The sequence below is a fragment of the Hippopotamus amphibius genome, chromosome 3 (assembly GCF_030028045.1).
Source record: "Hippopotamus amphibius kiboko isolate mHipAmp2 chromosome 3, mHipAmp2.hap2, whole genome shotgun sequence".
NCBI classification, from domain to species: domain Eukaryota; kingdom Metazoa; phylum Chordata; class Mammalia; order Artiodactyla; family Hippopotamidae; genus Hippopotamus; species Hippopotamus amphibius.
The window spans coordinates 163,698,765-163,721,633 of NC_080188.1; the positions used below are offsets into that span (position 1 = coordinate 163,698,765).

Below are 22,869 nucleotides of genomic sequence, written 5' to 3' on the forward strand. Positions count from 1 at the left end.
AGTCATTTTCACAATATTGATTCTTCCAATCCAAGAACATGGTGTATCTCTCTGTTTGTGTCATCTTTGATTACTTTCATCAGTGTCTTATAGATTTCTGAGTACAGGTCTTTTACCTCCTTAGGTAGGTTTATTCCTAGGTATTTTATTCTTTTTGTTGCAATGGTCAATGGGATTGTTTCCTTCATTTCTCTTTCTGATCTTTCATTGTTAGTGTATAGGAATGCAAGAGATTTCTGTGCATTAATTTTGTATCCTGCAACTTTACCAAATTTATTGATTAGCTCTAGTAGTTTTCTGGTGGCATCTCTAGGATTTTCTGTGTATAGTGTCATGTCATATGCAAACAGTGACAGTTTTACTTCTTCTCCAGTTTGAATTCCTTTTATGTCTTTTTCTTCTCTGATTGCTGTGGCTAGGACTTCCAAAACTATGTTGAATAATAGTGGCAAGAGTGGATATTCCTGTCTTGTTCCTGATCTTAGAGGAAATGCTTTCAGTTCTTCACCAGTGAGAATGATATTTGCTGTGGGTTTGTCATATATGGCCTTTATTATGTTAAGGTAGATTCCCTCTAGGCGGAGAGGTTTTTTTAATATATAAATTTATTTATTTATTTATTTATTTATTTATTTATTTATTTATTTATTTATTGGCTGTGTTGGGTCTTTGTTGCTGCACATGGGCTTCCTCTAGTTGCAGTGAGCAGGGGCTACACTTTGTTGTGGTGTGCGGGCTTCTCGTTGTGGTGGCCTCTCTTGTTGCAGAGCATGGGCTCCAGGCACGTGGCCTTCAGTAGTTGTGGCACATGGGCTCAATAGTTGTGTTGCATGGGCTTAGTTGCTCCATGGCATGTGGTATCTTCCTGGGGTAGGGATCAAACCTGTGTTCCCTGCATTGGAAGGCAAATTCTTAACCACTGTGCTACCTAGGAAGTCCTTCTGGAGAGTTTTTATCATAAATGGATGTTGAATTTTGTTAAAGGCTTTTTCTGCATTTCTTAAGATAATTATCTGGTTTTTGTTCTTTAATTCATTAATATGATATATCACATTCATTGATTTGCATATGTTGAAGAATCCTTGCATCCCAGGGATAAAATCTACTTGATCATGATGTATGATCCTTTTAATGTGTTGTTGGATTCTCTTTGCTAGTGTTTTTGTTGAGGATTTTTGCGTCTATGTTCATCAGTGATATTGGCCTTTAATTTTCTTTTTCTGAGTTGTCTTTGTCTGGTTTTGGTATTAGGGTGATGGTGGCCTTGTAAAATGAGCTTGGGGGTATTCCTTCCTCTGCAATTTTTTGGAAGAGTTTGAGAAGTGTTAGCTCTTCTCTAAATGTTTGATAGAATTTGCCTGTGAAGTCATCTGGTCCTGGGCTTTTGTTTGTTGGAAGATTTTTAATCACAGGTTCAATTTCATTACTTGTGATTGGTCTGTTCATACTTTTGATTTCTTCCTGGTTCAGTCTTGGAAGGTTGTACCTTTCCAAGAATTTGACCATTTCTTCCAGGTTATCCATTTTATTGGCATATAGTTGTTTGTAGTAGTCTCTTATGATCCTTTGTATACCTCAATTTTAAAAACAATAATAATAATTACAGAAAAAATCATGAGTTCAAACTGATATTTCCAATTCCAATCTAACACAAGAGTTCCTATTAGTTTTCTACTTTTTTTATATTTGTAATTACTTTCTGTTACAGTGAAATTCCTAATTCTTGTTATTCTCAATATCTTATTTGATCAATCTTCTTGAATGTAGTCAGTCTTGAATTGTCTCAGCTGCCACCAGCCCCAACCCTTCAAGGATGCCCTCCCGCTCCTGCTTGGTCTCCAGCAATATATGCTGGGCCTCCTTTGTGGGGTTGCCCTCCTTACCGCTCTCAGGCTCTGACACCCCATGCTGTGCTGCCACTCCTTGTGTGAGTGCTCCCCTCGTGCTGATCTAGCTCTGACATTCCATCCTGGCACCATGCCCCCCCCCATGATTATCCCAACATCACCCCCCAATCACAGAGTTTCCACATGGTACAAATATCTAGTTACTATAACTCAATCATATAAATGTGTGGAGAATTTTATTAAAAAGTATATAAATTATTTTGCTTCATGAATTTTAATCCCCATTTTTACAACACAATAAAATGTTGTGTAAATTGGATGAGCTCCCTAATATGGATCGTTAAAGTAATCCAGACCGGGGGAGAATTTCAAAGGTGTTCAGTGACACAAAGCCAGTATGTCACTACAATGAAAACACTTAGGAAGCTGAATTTACTCTACAAGTGAATGTCTGGTTTTGCAGCCCCACCTCATTATCCATGCAGTTGATATTATATATTATCCTTTTGCAGTTTTAGATGAAAGATTTAAAATCATGGTATTGGTATTAGTATATTTCTTGACATTGTTTTTATTAAAACTATTGTACTTAGTCTTTATAGTTTTGTTCATATGTGTGGTATTAAGAAGTGGAGAAATTGCTAACTAAAAAAAGTAGTTTAGATTAAGGAGACCTTATGAATATTACATATACTTTCCTGAAAACTGGAGAAAAACATCATGTACAGTTCTGTGAATATAATGTGACACTTTGTAATCCTTTTAGTTGTTTTTTTTTAACCTAGTCAGTAAAGAGAATAATTTGAATTGTTCTTTTAATAGCACAGTTCAACAATACAACGAAATAGCAATACTTAAGAAAATGAATTAATGATAATTGTCAGGAATTATAGTTTAGGCAACCTCTGAAATTGGAATGCAAAGTAGGCTTCAAATTATTTTTACAAATTTAACCAGAGGGATGATTTCAACTCAGCTGCCTGCTTTTAATATTTAACTTTACTCAAGTTATTAAGGTAGATAAGCATCTGAGTATTGAGAAGAGCAAATTAAAATCCCACTGTCAAAAGGGACAGGAGAAACCAGTGGTCAAAGACAAGAAGAACCTCGTTAGTTTTATGCCTGAAGAAAGTTTCTTAATGGCCATTAAATCCTAAATGTTCAGCTTTGCTTTAGCTCCTTAGGGAAAAATTTCTCTGTCCGTATTACTCTGGCCACAACAGAAACAATGATTAGATCTGTATGTAAATAGTATATTTTTTTAAAGAAAAGTTGAGGCTCTTATAAGTATTATCCAATACTTGAGTTGGCTGTTGGTAATTGTGAAACCTTACTAAAACCTTACAGTGTTTCAGATAAAAATTCCTCATCCAATTATGACTCAATGAAAGGGACTGGCTTACCTATAATGAGTGATTATTATTCATAGTTCATTAAGTGTACATAAGAAGAAAAAGTAAAGCAAATTAGAGTAGAAAATACGGGCATAAGGCAGGGTAAGATTTGTAGGGGAAAATCACTCGAAAAGATTGCAGCTCTGAAAAAAAAAAAAAAAAAGGCCTTGTACATGAAGTGAGAATGGGAAGGGAGTGATTCAAGAAAAATAGATGGTGGGAGGGACTTTGAGAGAAAGAAAATTTGAATTATTATCTTACCACAGAGGACTGGCAGAGTTGCTGTTGCCAGATTTCCAAATCATACCACCAGTTTCCACTCTGAAGTAATTTCCTGCAAATAATTGCTGAGATATTCATCTTTGGAAATGGACAATTTAGAATATTAGCAGATTTTGATTATCACGTGTCTATTAATGATTGAAAACCATAACACTATAAAGAGGACAGTAGAAATTCAAAGTTAATAAATAGCTAGGGAAAGTGGATGGTTATGATGCTGGGTGAAAAGCTGAAGCAGAGAACACTAGGTTTTCTAATTTAATGGAAATGTACAGAAGGCTAAAGACTTGTTCAGGAAGACAACATTTTGGGTGCTCTGAGGGTCATAGTGAACTAAATAGTGTAAATGAACAAATAATTTAGGTTAGAATTGTTCTAAATTTGAGGAATTTCACAGGTTCACCTAGATAAATCAGGCAACAGATTTAAAATGAAATAATGTTCAGGCTTTTGGTGATTGTTGAACTTTATAGAAAACAGGACTCATGGGATAGCATGGCTTAAAATTGTAGAGCCTCTTTCACGTTAGTTAATATTCAGCCGTAATATTTCAGGTAACCCCAGCTGGTGGGGAGACAGTGACTTTTGCCATGTGGAGAGAATGATTTTAGATGACATGTATCTGGATTCTGTTCTCTTATCAAGAGTCAAAGTAGGATTAAGATTTCCTGTCACAGAAGCAGGGCCCAGAAACAGACCAGAGGGAAAAAGAAGTATAAGGAAGTACTGCTCCTCGCAAATCACCTTTACTCTCTTGGAAAAACGTGTCGTTGACATTTTGTAGAGTTGTTTGGAGGAAAATAATCTTAGAAATGCAGTTGATAAAAACCAAGCATTTAAAAGACCTGCAATTTAAAATACTCTTTTTCAAACTGAGAACACTGAAAATTCTCTCAAGTTCATGTTATACTTTCCGTTACTAAGAAATGACTACTCCAATGAAGATTGACCGGGGTAAGGACAAGGATACTTTCAGAAGTGAAATTGTTAACAGATATGAAAAACGGGACAGGGAGTTATCCGTCATCACACCCAGGTGTATAGTAAGGTATAAAAAATTATACTTTAGTAAACAAGTTAGAGTTATGTTTCAAAAATATTAACTCAAACATTCTCAATCATTTTTATTTTCTTTATAACATTAAAAATTAGTCTTCAAGGTATTTTTTTACTTTGATATTTAGATAATATTTAGAAAGATTCCAGGTGGCAATTGCTATCCAAATCTGATATGTGTGTTTAGCAAATAAATAGCAATTGTAAGGGATCTCTGCCCTCACAAAGTTTATTTAGGGCTGGGTATGCTATATACTGAATCTGCGCAGGCAATATTATAACATCAGTAAGGGGAGAGTTAAAAGGAAAAAAATCTACTCAAAATTTCTGCACCTCCAGAAAGTCAGCACTAAGTTCAAGGCCTGGTACACAATAGATATTCAGTAGGTGATTGTTGAAATCCACAGTTTCCACTTTTACATACTTTTACCTTTAATATGCTTGCCTATATATATTCATTATTTTATGTAGTGTAATCAAAATAAAGACAAGTTTGTTCTCTCTTTCACTTAACACAATCATAATAGTAGAGCTGACCGACTTCACATAAACACTGACTTCTTAAATGACGTTGATTTATCTCAATATTGTGCTATTCGAAATATGGTTCAGAAAATCTTTCATACTTACTTTTTTCTATTGGTAGAAATTCTTGCCCAGATTAAATGTGTATGAATTATTGAATTTTATCAAAGAATATGAACATTTTAGTGATTATGAAAATTGATTTATAAATTGCTTTTTCTTCAGGCTGTACCAAAACACACTGATATACAACTTAGGCAAATATCAGCTTCACATAAAGGCCCTTGAGAGTGTTCGTGCAGGGAGAGGGCTGTCAGTCAATGGTAACAGATTTCACACTAGTCAGTAAGAAAGTATGTGGGAATCTAGATTGTTCAAATTACTATGTTGGGTACTTTAATGAGAAGAAACAAATAGGATGCTTAGTCTCTGTCATTACCATCTCATTGGGAAGACCAAACTTATTTTATTAAATAACTCTACTCAAAGCACTATCCACGTTTCTGCAATGTGGAGTGGGTGAGAAGCAAGGGTGAACTTGATAAGAAATAGGGTAGTGATCCTTACCTGTAAGCAATCTGCCATGTAGTTGGTTAAATGGAGTCAATGGAGTGATAAATACTCCTTATGGTTACAAATGAGCTTCCTGTAAACTTCATAAATTGCAAGTTTCCAAGATAGTTAACGTTCATCTTTCTTAGGCCATCTTATCGATCTTATCTGATTAAGGAGAATTGCCTTAAATTTGGGTTTGGAACCAGGATTGGGGAGGAAAATACTGGGCCTCTGTAATCATGAGATTTTGGTACCTTGAAAAGCTACTACCAGTTGCTTAATAAGTGTTCCTAGTTAGTGATGAAGATGTTAGTGTTTCTTCTAAAGTGAAAGGTTAAATAAACCTTCTTTGACTTTAAAAAGGTTACATACTTTGAGGATGGGGAAGCCCAGGTTCTGGGGTAGCCTATTCAGGTATTGTCATGCTGAATTGTAAGAACAATGGAAAAGGTTAGCCAGCTGGTAAGGAGAAGGGAAAGAAAAGGAAGTTTGATTTAAGGGGTCTATACAAGAGGCATGATGTTCTTCACCGTGAAATGAGGCATTAGTAGCATCATAGGCTTCTTAGAATGCTGAGGAGGCTCTGCAAAGACTAAAAAGTTTGAGGAAACATATTTTGAACCTTTACTATAAATTAGACCTGGCTGTGTCTCCCTCCTGAGAGAAACAAGATGATCCCAGTAGAGTCAACTTGGAAGCAGACTCTTTTTACTGGAGCATGTACCCAAAGCATGATTGATTTGTCTCATTCATTCATTTGTGCAACAAATACTTATCGACTTGTCACTATGTATACTATTCTAGGTTCTGAGAATACTGAATGGGACGTGGCAGACAAACCCTCTCTGTTACCGTGAAGACAGGGGAGCATTTAAACTAGTAGTTGTAATAAGTTATGATGAGAGTGATGCTAAGGAAATACAGGCTGATGTAGATACAAATATCAAGTGATCCTGATGTTGTCTGGAGGATCAGGGGAATGGCCTCATAAAGATGTCTAATTTAAGATGAACAGAAAATATCCCAGAGAAGGACTGGGAATCAGTATTCTGGACAGAGAAAATAATAAGTAACGAATGAAGGCAAAGAAAGAGTGGCATATTTGAAGAAATAAAAGAAATATTCAGAATGGCCCCCAAGAGTAGACTTTGAGACGGTTGGGAGTAAGAATTGAGACTGAAACAGTAGGTAAGCCCTAGAACGTATCAGCCACTTTAAGGAGTTTGAACTAAGTGAAATGGGAATCAATTGAATAGTTTTATGCAGGGCAAAATACTTGATTGATTTGTGCTTTTTAAGAGGCATTCTGATTGCTGTGTGAAGAATGCATTTAAGGGAGATGGACTTAAGTCAGCAAGACTGGCTAGGAAGCTGCTGAAATAATATAGATGAGACAAAATGGTGGACTGGACTATAGTTTTAGCAATGGGAACAGAGAGAAGTGAAAGGAATTGAGAGAAAAAAGGTAAATCAGCAAGACAGGGTTGATTTGATGTAAGATTGGGTAAGAGGAAGAATAAAGGATTATATTGAAGTGCCACTTGGGAAACTTAGTTGTTAATGGTGCTATTCTCTGGGATAAGAAATTAACTAAGAACAGGTTTAAGAAGTTAATGGATTTCATTTGGAGATGTGCTGAGTTTGAGATGCCTGGGAGTCATCTAAAGTGAATATGTTTCATAAGCAGTCAGTTGTACAGATACAGAATTCAGTACGGAGACTTGACCTAAGAAGAGATATTTGAGAGTCGTCAGCAAATAGACAGTACTTGAAATAATTGGAAGGATATGGTTATTCAGGGGAAATGAGAAGAGTAGAAGCCTGAGGAACAAAGGTAGTTAAGAGGAGGGTGAAAGAAAATGATCCCAGGTTTGATGACAATGTTGATGGAGAAGAATTAACCTGAATGGTTGAAAAAAAAAAAAAAAAACCCATCACCATGAAAATGTACTGACTTGGAAATTAAGAGCAAAGACTGATTGGGAGGGAGGGAGTCATCAGCAATGCCATTTGCAGCTGTAAAGAACAGGCAAAAGAAGGACAGAGAATGGTGCTCTGAATTTAGTGACAAGGATGAGAGCATTTCCAGTAGAGTTTAGAAGGCAAGTGACTGTAGCACTCCATTTTCTTCCTTTTCTTGTAAATCAGATCACCTGGTCTGTGAGAATTATGTGAAAGGTAAGAATACATACATACAGAGGAAGACCTTTTTGAGTCAAGTGCATGAGCTGCAGGTGATCACCACATTCATGGTGATCCTTTAGGAGCTATTTCTGCTCACGTTGGAGTCCTCAGCTTTGTTATGACTAAGTGCTGTAGATTTCCTTAGTTTTAGGGAGATGACATACTATTTGAATAAGTTGTTGAAAGATTTTTTAAAAATCTGACGAAACAAACATGTTTTAGTGCATAAGGATTCATTTTAATTATCCACAAGCATTAATGTTTCAATCCAGAAAAATATTTACTTACATAAATGTGCTGTTCTCTGGATCTTATTTTTTAACGTCTTTGAAAACAAAAAAAAACACCTTCAGAGTTTGAATGTACGATTTTATCACCATTCAGAGATACGAGCCTTTACTTTAGGACACCATGTGCTATTTGATGAATAATGAATACACTGGTATAGACAATTCTGTAAGGTCAGGATTTTTTTTAAGAAATGGGACTAAATTTTTCTTTATTTTGATGGCTTTAGTTTGGTTTTTGAGGGACTCTCCTTTATTTTTCCCTTTTTTTAAGCTTTGAGTGGCTATGTTCCTCAAGTCTAGTATCATGAAGAATAGTAGAAAAATAAGGGCACAATACAGAGGGAATAGATAGCATTATTGATTTCGATAAGTAGTCCTAGTGCATGTTTTTATGAGTAAATTTTCATTCTTTCCAGTTTCTTTAGGAAATTATGGAGATGGATCTTCACCTTCATATAACCTGCTATAGGGGAGATTTCCACATAATGGGAATTTGCCTTGCACTCCTCCCAAAGGTGTTTAGCCTTTAGGATTAATAAGACTTACTGGTGAGAAAAATAATATGCTGGAGTTAGACCTCCAAGTTGAATCCTGGCTCCTGGCTCTACTGTATATGCATTGTGTGGCTTCAGTTTTTTAACCTCTCTAGCCTCAGTTTCTTCTGTGAAAAGTAGAATCTTCCCCATAGGGTTGTTGTAAAGATTAAATAAGTTAATGCTTTTAAAAGAGCAATGCCTAGCACAGTAGTATCTATGCATACAAATTTTTTATTTTTTAGAAACTGCTTATTTTCCATCAACCTATTTCAATTTTAAGAGTTTGTGGAAGAATGGCTTAAGACCACTCAGTAGTAGTTCCTGCTGCTCAGTGGCCTGAGCTGTGGGAGCTGCAGAGCAGTCTTCAGTGGCAGGCTAAGCGCTCCAGGCTTCACTGGGGGGCTGCTGAATAAGCACAGAGGGCACCTGCACACGTTCAGACCAGTCTGCCACTGCAGGTTGAGTCCCAGTGAACTCGGGAGCTGGAGCAGTCCATTCACCCTGAAATTCCTCAGTGGTCACAGCCTTCTCAGTTGCCGCCTGCTCTTTTCAGTCTCTTCAGGATCTCTGTAGAAGTAGAGATCAGGCATGACCCCATGATGAGAGTAATTAATAATGAGGGTCCTTTTTGTTATGAGTTATGCATGTTTATTGAGTGATACAATGAATTCATTATTTTACAATATCATTCCAGTTGTAGTAATGAGTATAAGGCAAACATAAACACTCTCTTGCATTGACCTTCGTTTGATGAAATACATCATTCAATGTGTCTGACTAGGATGATTGCTCAGTTGTATTTTTTATGTACGTCTTCAACATTCTTGAAATACGTCAAGCCTTAAAGATCTCCAGAACTCTGGGTTAGGCAATCTGTACCACTTCTGGTGAGAATTTCAGAGACCTCAGGCTATGCTGCCATTGGGTACCTAGAACCTGTAATTATATTCCAAGGAGAAGTGACCCATTTTTTCAATTGTCTGTCACTTATTCTGCGTCTGGCACTCTCCTTTAAGCTCTTTAAGGACCCTTGACAAGCCATCTCCTCATCACCAGCCTCATCGTCATAATTACTAATTGTGTAGTCCTTTATATTTTAACAACACAGACTCACACATTCACACACACGCGCACACACACACCACTTGTTTCTCATGTGAAATAGATTATTATGACCTTATTGTATAGATAAGGACTCTGAAACAAACAAAAAAAGGTTAAGTTGCTTGCCTGTAGGCACACATGTAAGTGACAGAGCTGGAACCGCAGGCTTCTTCCCACTTCCTGCTAACCCCTCTTCCCCGTTTTCTGACATTTTCAGCTGCTACCCTTATGCCCTCCAGAGACTGCCTTTCCACCTTTGGGAACTCCAGAGAAATTAGAGGAAGAAAAAAAACATGTCCCCAAAAGTGACAGTCCCCTCTGCCAGAGACTGAGTGCAATTAAAGATAAGACATTGAAGAAGTCATGGACTTAGACCAGTCTGCGCCTTCTTTGCATTTAGCCTTTTCCTAATTTGCAGGAATCACTAATTTGTGGAAGCACCTGGCTCTTTAGAAAGCTGTGTGTGTGTCATTAGTGCAACCTTGAGAGATCATGGTGACATAAAACCTGCTTCTGGAGAAAAATCAGATCAAGTCTAAGGAAGGTTTTCATTCTTCATCCAATTTATCATGACTAGTTAAATTTCAAATTGCAATAGAGGGTTGATTAAAATATCTAGAGAATTTTCTATGCAGGTACCATGATCTGGCGCTTTTTGCTGTGAAAAGACGGAGGTTACCTCAGTGTGCAGAAAGAAGAAATAATGGGGTGACTGGGAACCCTGAGTCTGAAAACAGCAGGGATTAGATGGAAATTTCACAGTGTCCTCAAAATCTGAAAATATACATATCTTTTGACGTAATTTTTCCACTTCTAGTAATACTTGAACATACTATCAAAGATATGGGTATAAGAGTATTCACTGAAGTGTTATTTTCCACAGCAAAGAAAACAAGAAACAAACCCGCATGCATCACTAGGGGCACGCCACATCCATCACCCTGTGGAATTCTAGGCAGCTGGTGTAAACTACAAGGTAGTATGATGAGTACTAATAGGGAAAAATGAGTAAAATTGGTTAAGTGAAGAAAAGCCACTCATAAACAATGTGGTTACTATAAGACCATGTTTTCAAATTTATTTATTTATTTGTTTTTTTATTTATTGGCTGCATTGGGTCTTTGTTGCTGTGCACGGGCTTTCTGTAGTTGTGGAGACCGGGGGCTACTCTTCATTGCGGTGCATGGGCTTCTTATTGTGGTGGCTTCTCTTGTTGTTGAACATGGGCTCAGTAGTTGTGGCTTGTGGGCTTTAGAGCGCAGGCTCAGTAGTTGTGGTGCACAGGCTTAGTTGTTACATGTCATGTGGGATCTTCCCAGACCAGGGATCAAACCCGTGTGCCCTCCATTGGCAGGCGGATTCTTAACTACTGCACCACCAGGGAAGCCCAATATAAGACCATTTTTGCAAAAATATTAATGATCATCAAAATGGAGGAGGAATAAAGTAAGGTTAGTACAGAGAAGAAAAACCAGTGGCAGTGTGCAGGCTGCACTGGGGCTCTTTATTATCACTGAGATGTGATATTACAGAGAACGTGAATTTGAGGGATGTGTTCATGCACTTAACAGGTATTTCTTAGCCACATATGAGGTATTCTAGGTGCTGAGCTATACATAGAACTTACATCTTAATTGTTGGAGATAGAAAATTAGCAAATAAGTATATTAACATTTAAATTTTGGATAAGAAAAGTCTATTATTATTAACAATAAGATTTTTTATTGAAGTATAGTGGATTTACAATGCTGTGTTAGTCTCGGGTGTACAGCAAAATGATTCAGTTACACATATACATGTATCTATTCTTTTTCAGATTCTTTTTCCTTATAGGTTATTACAAAATATTGAGTAGAGTTCCCTGTGGTATACAGTAGGTCCTTGTTGGTCATCTATTTGATATGTAGTAGTGTGTATCTGCTAATCCCAAACTCCTAATTTATCCCTTCCCCCTTCCCGCTTGGTAACCATAAATTTGTTTTCTATGTCTGTGGGCCTATTTCTGTTTTGTAAATAAGTTCATTTGTATCATATTTTAGATTCCATATATAAGTAATATCATATTTGTCTTTGACTTGCTTTACTTAGTATGATAATCTCTAGGTCCATCCATGTTGCCGCAAATGGCATTATTTCACTCTTTTTTATGGCTGAATAATATTCCATTGCGTGTGTGTGTGTGTGTGTGTGTGTGTGTGTGTGTGTGTGTGTGTGTGTGTGTGTGTGTGTATACACCACATCTTATAAGAAGATAATTTTATGATAAAAAGATGAGGTGACCATTACCAAAGAAAAGGTGAGGCACATCCTATGAAGGTCAGTGGCCTTTCTGCTCATGAAGGTAAAAGGTTGTAACCAAGATAAAACCAATAGAATAGACCTAATTTTAGGTCCATCAGTTCTGACAGTGCCTCAGGACTTGAGGCATGATTTAGGGGCTTACTCAGACAGATGTCCTTTAAGAAAGTGATTGTTTCTGATTAATCACTTGTATATGGGAGGAAATTGAATACAGTAGTTGATTCTTATACTTTTCACAGACACTTATTTAAACAAAAGTGTAGACTCTTGCCTGTTCTCTTTATCATATTAACCTTACTACTAAGATAAGCTCATCATAGAAAAAAGTATATTAGTATTTGTTCTTTTTACATGTAGACAATTATGAATCCTCAAAAAGAACAGATTATTTCCTTTTTAATAAAATAATTGGTAAGGTGAAAATAAAGGTCAGATAGAAATGTTTAGTTTTTCATCAATAATTATTGTTTTATTTTAACAGCAAATTTCACACTTCAGGATTATCTGTTTGTACCGTAAACTAGGAGACTTTAGTAATATGTTGGACAATGATAACTGTTTTGTTCAAGACCATGTTAATCAGGTTTTCTCTTTGCGTTTGTGTACCATCTTTAAGCAGCCTGCAATTTTAAGTCTTTAAAATTAAATTGAAACTGGTAGAGAAACAACTGAATCTCTTTTTATGTTAAAAATATTATTTCAAAACTTTTAAGGTAGTGTTTACTTATTAATTCAACATAATTCATCAAGTTTCTACTGAGTGCCTTCTCTATTCCAGACTAGGTGTTTTAGATACACCAATGAATATAGTATAGACTCTGAACTCAAAAATTCTTAGTCTAAATAAAAAGACAGGTAAACAGAAAAAGAATATAAACAGTTGAGGGATTTATTTATAGGTTTCTTTGGAGTGATTCAGCATTTCTTACCATTGATCGATACTGCCTATTCTTTTCTAACCAGAGAGTCCCCCCAAAGCAGGATTAAACATTCAATACTCTCTTTTAGAGCTCAGTACAATTGGACACAGTCCCTTATGGGAACAGTAAGAATCTTCAGGCTGAATTGCTGTAAATTTAGCACTTCCTTGCCTGCAAGTTCCCTCTAAGTTGCCTCAGTGATTAAGGAATGCTTGATTTTGCCAATTATTCATGCCACAAAGTTCTCATTTGTCCAGTTTTGCTTTTCTCAGAACCAGACCCGGAAAACAAGCAATTATTTCTTGTTAGAACAATACAAGAAGGAAATAAAAGACCTTTTTAAAATAAAAAGTAGATCATCAAATGTGTGCATGTATGTGATTATGGATGGATGAGGAAGAGTTGGTCTGCCATGTGCCACCTTCTAAGGATATCTGAACAGTTACCATTTTATGTACACACACACACACACATATCTGTAACCATCCTAGTGTATGTACACATCATATTAAAGTAGCCATATATACATATGCCCTCTTTTTTCTTTCTTTTTTTTTAAAAAATATTTATTTAATTTTTAGCTGCATTGGGTCTTCATTGCGGCTCGCGGGCTTTCTCTAGTTGTGGCTAGCGAGGGCTACTCTTTGTTGTGGTGCCCGGGCTTCTCAGTGCAGTGGCTTCTCTTGTTGCAGAGCACAAGCCCTAGAGCGCATGGGCTTCAGTAGTTGCAGCATGTGGGCTCAGTAGTTGTGGCTTGTGGGCTCTAGAGTGCAGGCTCAGTAGTTGTGGTGCACGGGCTTAGTTGCTCTGCAGCATGTGGGATCTTCCTGGAGCAGGGCTTGAACCCGTGTCTCCTGCATTGGTAGGCAGATTCTTAACCACTATGCCATGAAGGAAGTCCTATATGTCCTCTTATAAATCAGATTTTCAGTATAAATATTTATAACCTGACTTTGTCCAATCAGGCTGCAATAACAAAAACCACAGACTGGGGATCTTATACACAACATTGATTTCTCACAGTTCTAGACATTCATGATCATAGTGCCAACATGATTGAGTGAGGACTCTCTTCCTGGTTTGTAGCCAGAGCCTGCTTGCTGTGTCCTCCCATGGTGGAAGGGTGACGGATCTCTCTGGAACCTCTTTTATAAGAGCACTGATCTCATTTATGAGGGCTTCACCTCATGACTTCAGCACCTCCCAAAGGCCCCACCTCCTACTACAGTCACCTTTGGAGTTAGGATTTCAATATATGAATTTTCAGGAGACACCAATATTCAGACTGTAGCAGAAACCATCAGTTATATTTCCCATATCAAAATTTAAAACAAAAAGCAACAGAGTTAAAACAAAGCAAAGCTGTAGTTACTTGCTTGCCAGGTAAAGAGGAGCCTATGCCACTTGAGTTTAGTGGAGCTCCCTGAGCCGAAAGCAGAAGTGCTAGCAGTGGGGAGCAGGGGAGTTGTTCCGTGTTAGGAGATATTCTGGATGATTACCTTCTAATTGGTTAAGAAAAAGATTATAAAGTTTCCCGTGGGATTGGTCATTGTTCTATTTTAGGTCACTAAAGTGCACATATAATCGTAAAGAGGTCAGAGAAAACCTTGTGCACGTGCCTAACACTTGGCAATATTTTTTTCTTTAACCTCAAACAAAGGCCACAATGATAATGACAGTGATAGGCTCTTGCCGTTGAAGTGCATTTACCGCAGCCATTCTGTTAGGTGTGTGCTGTGAAGATGCCTGTTCTACAGCTGAGGAAATGGCAGCTCAGACAGGTTACCTTCACTAATTCCACAAATTCATTGAGAAATTATTCCTTGGACATTCTCCAAGTGGGCCTCAAAATGAACTTGCCGGTCCTTGTTTATTTGCTTTCCCTGGAAGCAGACACAAACTATTTTATTGCTTATTTAGTAAGTGGAGGATTCCTAAAGGACTAGGGTGGGGTCGGATTCACAGTTCTTGCACACACCGTGTCTGGTCTCTAAAATCTGTGCTCATATCCCAAGCAAACAGCATTGCTGCTGTGAGAACCAACCAGGTCATCTGGGTTCACATTCCAGGCTCTTTTACTCTGTCTTGCAGCTTCTCCTATGTCTTACTGCCTTCTCTACATTCAAATACTTCCTAAAATTACAGATTAAAAAAAAAAACAGAGTTTTAAAAAGTTAGAGATTGCCTTTTTATAGCATCAGAAGTTTCAATGACAGGATTCATCTCCAAAAACAAGGACATCTATTAGCTCTAATACAATTTTGTTGATAGAGTTTAAGCTTATAGTTTCATTTTTAGAGTCATATCTATATAAAATGGAATCTTGCTCTTCACAATTTGCCTAAGTACCTCAATTCTCAGACCTCTCATATCACAAAAGGCTACAGTCTTCTTTCTAAATCCTCCAAATACAGTGATCAGAAGATGAAGCACACAGAACATTGACTGTCCTGTTGGTGTCTCTTTGTCTTTTCTCTGCTTGCATGTTCCAGGTGGGAGAGTTCAGAGCCCACGCTGCTGAGTGGACAGCCAACGTCACGGCTGAATTCAAGGAAACCAGGAGAAGGCTGAGCGTGGAGATTTATGACAAGTTCCAGCGCGCCACCTCCATTAAGCGGAAGCTCTCCGCAGAACTGGCTGGAAACCACAACCAGGAGCTGACTCCCTGTAGGAGGACCCTGTCAGTGAACCACCTAGCCAGCGAGAGGGATGTCTTGCCTTCCTTGCTGAAAACTGAAAGTATCTATTTGAACGGATTGACGCCACACTGTGCAGGCGAGGAAATTGCTGTTATTGAGAACATTAAATAGCCCTCTCTTTGAAGAGCCTTAGGCATAGCCATAGGTGAGGACTTCTATATGCTCTTTATGACTGTTGCTGGTAGCATTTTTTTTAAAATTGTGCATGAGCTCCAAAAAGGAAAAAAAAAGAAAATAGATACACCCATCATGGTCATCTACCATCAAGAGAATTTGGAATACTGAGCCAGCACTATCTTTTTGATGATGCTTGTTGAATGGTCCACTTTCTTTGACCAGTGGAATAAAACAAGCAATGTCTGATGCCTTTTTGTGCCCAGACTGTTTTCCTCCCTCTTTTCCAAATATGCCATGAGGCCTCAGAACGAATTATAATTGTTTCTGGTAATAATGTAGCTTTGAGGGATCAGTCCTTAACTTTTCAGGGTCTACCTAACTGAGCCTAGATATGCACCATTTATGGATGACAACATTTCTTTTTGTAAATGGCAAGAAATTCTTATGCAGCCTTTTACCTAAGAAATTTTCTGTCAGTGCCTTATCTTATGAAGAAACAGAACCTCTCTAGCTAATGTGTGGTTTCTCCTTCCCTGCCCCACCCCTAGGCTCAACTCCGCAGTCCTTTACCCCACAACTCCTGTTTGAATACCATACCTTGCTGGAAACAGTGTGTAAAATGACTGAAGTGATGATGCTCGAAGAAGGATTAGATGCCAAATTAGATGGACAATGAAGCAACACTCAGAAACCCTAGCGTTAAAGGCACTGCAGAGAAATGAGGTGCAGAGATGGCCCCTCTGAGTATTTATTTGACTCAGGTACCAATGGTACATATATACGGTGTAATTATTACCAGGCCAGTAAAAATTGGCTGCTCCCAAACAGTCCCTTTTTTCCTGGCAGTATTTAAAATTTATCATTTATTAGTAACTATATATACATCTTTTAAAGGTGGAAGAAGAAAAATCCATATATATATATATCCATATATATACATAAATGATCTGACAAAAGAAAACTGTTAAAATGGATATTCTTGAAGGTGAATTTAGACAATTGGTGTGAATTGCCATTTGGGTGAAAAGAAGACAGCAAAACAATGTGTTACAGGCATTTGCTAATAAACATTATACTGCCAGCATCTATTTGCTTTTTGATGTATGAAAGGCTTATATGATTTTCTTTCCTTAGGTAACATTTGCCAGATGAGGGGAGGGGATGTGGCAGGTAGAGCTGGGCACAGTCCTAGCCTTCTGTGGGTGTACCTCTGGAGTTGTGGCTGAGTGTGAGAGCAGAAGTTGAAACTGGGATCACTGTGATTTTGCACACGGAAAAAAATGCAGATTGCAGGCATAATTCATCTCTGACGTTAGAGAAAAAGCTGTTATAGCACAATTTAAATCTTGAGAGCTTTTTTTTAAAGATAGAAAAGGCTGTTAATTTTCCTTAGTTTAATTTTATATCCTGCAACTCTTTGGATGTTTTCAAGATTCAGAAGAAATTCAGTAAAGGCACCTACTAGATTGCTACTCTTTCTTTTATTTTCATACATAGATCTGCTGTACATTGTAAATATAATTTTTAAAATGCAGAAAGAAAATGATTTCCCTAAATATAATTGCAAAACATTACTTTTATTCCTGGGGGTGGGGGGTATTTGAATAAGTGGCATTCAGATTAGGGTCTTAAAAAATAAACCCAGGATCTAAAAAAAAAAAAACTTAGTAGATGCTTATTTTCCAAAATTTAAGTTTAAGCTAGAAATGTAAATATTCAGTTAACTTGTTGAAGATACTTTTATAAACTAAAAAAATTCTAACCAAAATTTTAGAAAGTCAGGCTCTTTTAGAAGGAAAGCTACACCCATTTCCTCAGTAACTGTTCTGAAAGTTCATATGGTGGAATGCACCATGTATAAACTGTGAATTGTATTGATAAATAAAGTTTGTAATTAAAGTCAGCATTTTCTGAGTCTCCTGCTTGCTGCTGAGGACTTAGATCTGATTCTGGCTGTGCAGAACTCCAGGATGTCACTTTTCATGCTGAGTTTTTGTGGCTCCTTTGTTCATAGTATTCAAGAAAGATTTTTGATGCAGTATTACTACCCTTGTTATACATGCAAGTGTTCTTGGTGGCTGTTAGTCAAAAGTAAAAATCCTGAAATTTCATTTTTAAAATATGATATTTTAAAGAGCATATAAATTCAAGATTGTTTCTATTAAATTGTTATATCAGTATCTTATTTTATCATTGTTAGACCTTGTCTTGACACTGAAGTAATTGGAATGCAGAACGTGGGCACCTGAATGTTTTTTGTAAGAAAAGTCAAACATCCTGGCAGTGTTGAAGCCTAAAGAAGGTAGTTGCCAACTAAGCTTCTAGACCTCATATCACAAATATTTGGACTACAGATCTTGTCAGTATCTTACATAAATGTATTTATTCATTCCCAAGCACCTTGATACTCAGTAAATATCCTAAAACTGGTCCCCAGTATTATCCTTAGGATTGGGGAAAAATCTAAGGAAGTGTGTATTATTTCAGTTTTGTTTTTTTTTCAAGTTTCATTTTGTTTACCTCTCGTGGAGAGAACATTGATAAAGATTTTGACATAGTCTGTGACATAGTTTATTTTTTCAATGGACCAGTTTAAGAGTGAGTAGTTTTGCCGTGAAGGATATTTGAAAAAAAAAAGTACCAAGCCCAGCAAGAATCAGGAACTCTCTGATCTGGAATCTTAGACACAGATTCTAGACAAGGCTCTCTATTCACCTTACAACTAGTAAATGTAAAATGATTATTTTGAAGTTCTTTTAATTTATTACATAAATGTATGTACTCTGCTACCATAGTTCTTGTCACACAGCCTTTTCTTCAATAATATTTCACTCTTGCAATACAGGAAAAAGTGAAACTTCTAAAGCCAAGAGGGTATTGAATACTTTGTCTTGGCCTTCCAAAAAATGAGCGTAGGGTGTAAGGCTTGGTTTCTTTCTCAAATTCTAAGGAACATGTGACACATAAAAAGGACTAAATCCCACATCACTTTGTATTAAAAAAATCTGTGGAATTCTTTTATTCTGAAGGCTAGAAGTTCAAACAGACTGAGAGAAATTTTACATGGAACACCAGGAAAAAAAAATTTGGACATTCTGAAGACTTGAGATAGCTGTTTATGCCTAAGAACTGGAGGCCTAGATCAACTTTTATTTTTGTTCTCCTTTAAAAAAAACTGTTTGCTGTTCTAGTAAAATCATAACTTATTTGTGGTTTGCGTTCCTTATCAAAGTGTGAGTATAAATTTGCTTTTGTATAAAGTAAAAGATGTCTCTATTTGGATACTCATAACTCCATTAAAATTAATATATGATTTTTGCTGCAGCATGACTTTGCTTAAATGTCCTTTTCCAGAGAAACTTACTGGTCTTGCATATGTTCGTGTGTTGGTTCTGAGATGGCATGGAATAACATGGTTACTTTTGGTAGAACTTTTGGGAGTAACTTACTGTGGTCATCTTAATGAGGGGAAAGCTTCATAACTCCACAGGCCTTCTTCATCCAACCCCACCTCAAAGGTTTGTACAGCTTTTGTTTCACATGTGAAACTTCCCCTCCCAGATCTCAGCTACCCCTTCCTAAAAGACAGGGATTAGTTCTAATGACCAGGACTTTTGACTCTGCTCTTTTGTTTGACTCAACACCATTTGTTCACTGAGCCCCAGCTTTTACTATTTCTAATATTCATAAAACCATTTGTTATTTTCCTAGGATAAGCATTATAAAATATGTTCACTGTGCTATTCTCATCTCAGTTTACAACTATTGTTTTCTTTTTATCTGTCATTCTTTTCCAGAGTACTTCTGCACATTCATCAAAAACTCACTGCCTGGTCTTTAGTCTTTTTCTTGTGCCCTTTCAGACCTGAATTTCTCTCTGAGCTCCATATTCATCTAGCTAACTCCAGTTGGTTATCTCCACTTCTCAAAGGCACCTCAGCATAACTAAGAGTCTCATTATCTTTCCCCAGACCTGGCCCACTTTAGGTGTCATCTATTTTAGCATCACCGTCCATTTGGTTGGGCAAGTCACCTTTGATGTCGTCTTCTGTCCTTCCACCCCATACCCACCTATCACCGAGCCATAGTGACTTGCACCCTGAGTGTGCCTTGAATTTATACACAGCCATAACCTTTATCCGAGCCACCACCATAGCTCCCCCTTCTACTAACTGCTTTTGTTTCATTCTCTGCTCCAGTCATTGATGGAAGACTGGTCTTTTTCATATACAAATCTGATTGTGTTACTCTCCAGTTTAAATCCACTAATTGTCCTTCATTTCTCTAGGAGTAAGACCAGAATCCTTCAAACAGGCCTTCTTTTGGCCTCCCTCATACCATCCTCTCTGAGCTCATGTTGTATCACTCTCTACCTCTCTGTATCCTAACCACAGTGGATTTCTCTTTTGTCATGAAGTTATGCCTGGAATGCTTGCTCTCCTTTTCCTCCTCAACTTTTCTTCACCTAACTCCTGCTCATTCTTCATAACCCAGCTGAAGCATCACTTTCTCTGATAAGCTTTCCCTGACACCAATTCAGTTACCTTTATAATCTACTCTATAAAACCCTGTGTATTTCCTTGTTTACGATTAGATTCATCACCATTCCTCTTTGATTATTATCAATCTTTCTCACTAGAATCTAATTTGTTTGTTTTTGCTTACTAAAGTACTTTTATTTCCAAATACTAGCAAAGTACATATAGTAGGTACTCAAAAAATACGTGGTGAACAGATGAATGAAGATAAAAACAAGGACTTAACTATTGTAACCATCTGAAGTATCCTCATGTATAAATATCCCACATTTTCTCAGCTCCACAAACATTTTTCTGTCCTCTTCTACTGGCTTATAAGTAAATAGGATACAAATATTTCTCCTGTTAACTGACAAGCTGGTACTAGTTACTCATTGTACATAAAAATTCAAGACCAATTCTTCAACTAAAGAGACTTGCAGTTTGTTGTTATACACTCCTACTCCCTCTAAACAAGGGTTTCATTATTTTCATTTTCAAATTTTGGCTTACAATAGATACTATCAAAGCTTTTCAATTATGATTTAATCCTGAAAATTTGTTTACAACTTAATTGTAAACATATTTGCTAATACTAGTAAATGGGTGCCTTTTATTAGTAGAAAGCCAAATGCGCATTAATTATCCTTGCCAAATAAAATTCAGCTTTTTCATGCTTCAATTTATAAGCAGTCTGGGAAGAAATCCATTATTGGGTACATTTTGAACTGTATCCAATTGAGAATATTAGTCACTTACATGGTATAATTTTGAAATCAACTCATAGAATAAACATTAGTTTTTATCCCATTGATGCCTGCCTTTCTTAGATGGTATCTGTTTCTACACTATACAATTCAGAGAGAGTAGTATGTAGACAATTTTTATTATGCTACCTATTTTGTTTAAAAAACATTTTAAACTTTTAAATATTACTGACATTAGACTGTATGTTTTTGGAGTTTTATTTTTTTTTCTCAGTAAGGTGCAAAAATTAAGAGATTATGCATGCACTGCGAAAGTTTAATATTGCCAGTCTAGATATGCAAACAAGATTAGCCAAGTGTATGAATCTCTTCGGTGATTACTCTGTATGTGCAAACAAAATATGACTGTTCATGGTTTACCAAGTCAACATTTTTCAAGAGCTTTTAATATGCCAATCACTGGAAATACTAAGCCAATTAAATATCTGCTCTCTAGGAGATGGCAGGAATGGACATACAGCACAGATGGAGGGGATATCTCAGTGCTGAAGAGCCCTGAACAAAAAGGCTCTTGCCTGTTTATGGTCCTAGGAGGCTGAGGCAGAAGGAATGGGAGAAGGGCAAGCAGTGGAAAGTTAACTGAGTCAGAGTGGAGAAAAGTGCCTCAGCTGAGACCCCAATAAGGAGGCCTCTGAGTAGAGGTGTCTGAATCCGAGTCCTTGTCTGCAGCTTTCTCCAGAAGATTACAGCATACTGGCTGTGGGAAGGGCAGCTTCCCTGATGACACCTGCCAGACAGAACCATGAAATTGCTTATGCTGGGGGCTGAAAGATCACACGTAGCATTTTGGCCTGGAGCCAGACTCCTCAGAACTGTGATCCCTTTAGGAGTATTTTGCACTTGCCAATAGGAAAGCCATTTCAAATTTTAAAATAGGGAGTGATGCGAATAGGTCTGCACTTCCAGAACAATCATTCTGGCAAAAGTGTGGAATAGATGCTGGGGCGGGGGTGGGGGGTGGGGTGGGGGTGGAGAATGAAATGAGATGTATGGCAAGAAGTCCCTGAGAGAGAGATTCGGGTCTGAACCACACAAGGGCACTGAGTAGAGGCTGCTGCCTTCAGCTAGGATTAGGAACGTGGGGCTACGGACAGGAAGGGGAGAAGATTTTGAATTGATGGCACCTGTTGGGTTGCCAAAATGAAAACCCTTCATGGGCAGTTAAAATACTCAAATGAGCTCAGGTCAGGGATCCTACGAAAAGAAATAAACGTGGGAATCACTGACGTTAGAGGTCTGCACGTTGAAAATGAATTGATGTCACCAGAGTCAATATTGTTAAATAAAATTCCCCTTCTAAATATTAACCCAGTTTTAAATGCTACATAGGTTAGGTGTTTTTCAATGCAAGTCAAAAATAAATCTCTCATATGAGTTAAATAAGATCTTAGAACATTTTCAGCCTAAATGTCAATCAAGCATTACTTTGGGCTGGTACTCTAGTAATTACTGTGTACATTTTCTTTGTGGTAAACAGTTTTTATCAGCAAAGCATATACATATGTGTGTGTACTTTATTTTAGTCCTGCCTATACTACTTCATTTGGTTCTGTTCACCTTAACATATGTTCCCAGGACATTCTCTCTTCTTGGAAAGGAGAAATAATAACTAAGTTGTGCATTAAAATAGAAAAACACAAATGAAAACATACATGACAACTCTAGTGGATATTGTTGGTGTTCCTGGGCCAATGGCCCCATCCCCAGCTGCTCTGAGTGTTGGATGCTAACAGTTCACAGCCACCCCCTTTTATAGAAGGCAACACTATGCGGAT

At 37.3% G+C, this 22,869-nt stretch overlaps 1 protein-coding gene across 1 annotated transcript in view; it reads left to right on the forward strand.

Annotated features, from left to right (window-relative positions):
- Positions 1–16,523, forward strand: part of KCNK2 (potassium two pore domain channel subfamily K member 2) — a 134,915-nt gene extending 118,392 nt beyond the window's left edge. Inside the window, exons 7-8 of the mRNA XM_057727990.1 lie at positions 15,487–15,838; positions 16,359–16,523. Coding sequence (XP_057583973.1) covers positions 15,487–15,804 — 318 coding nt within the window. The 3' untranslated portion in view covers positions 15,805–15,838; positions 16,359–16,523. The remainder of the gene's footprint in view (positions 1–15,486; positions 15,839–16,358) is intronic.
- The last annotated feature ends 6,346 nt before the right edge of the window (positions 16,524–22,869 follow it).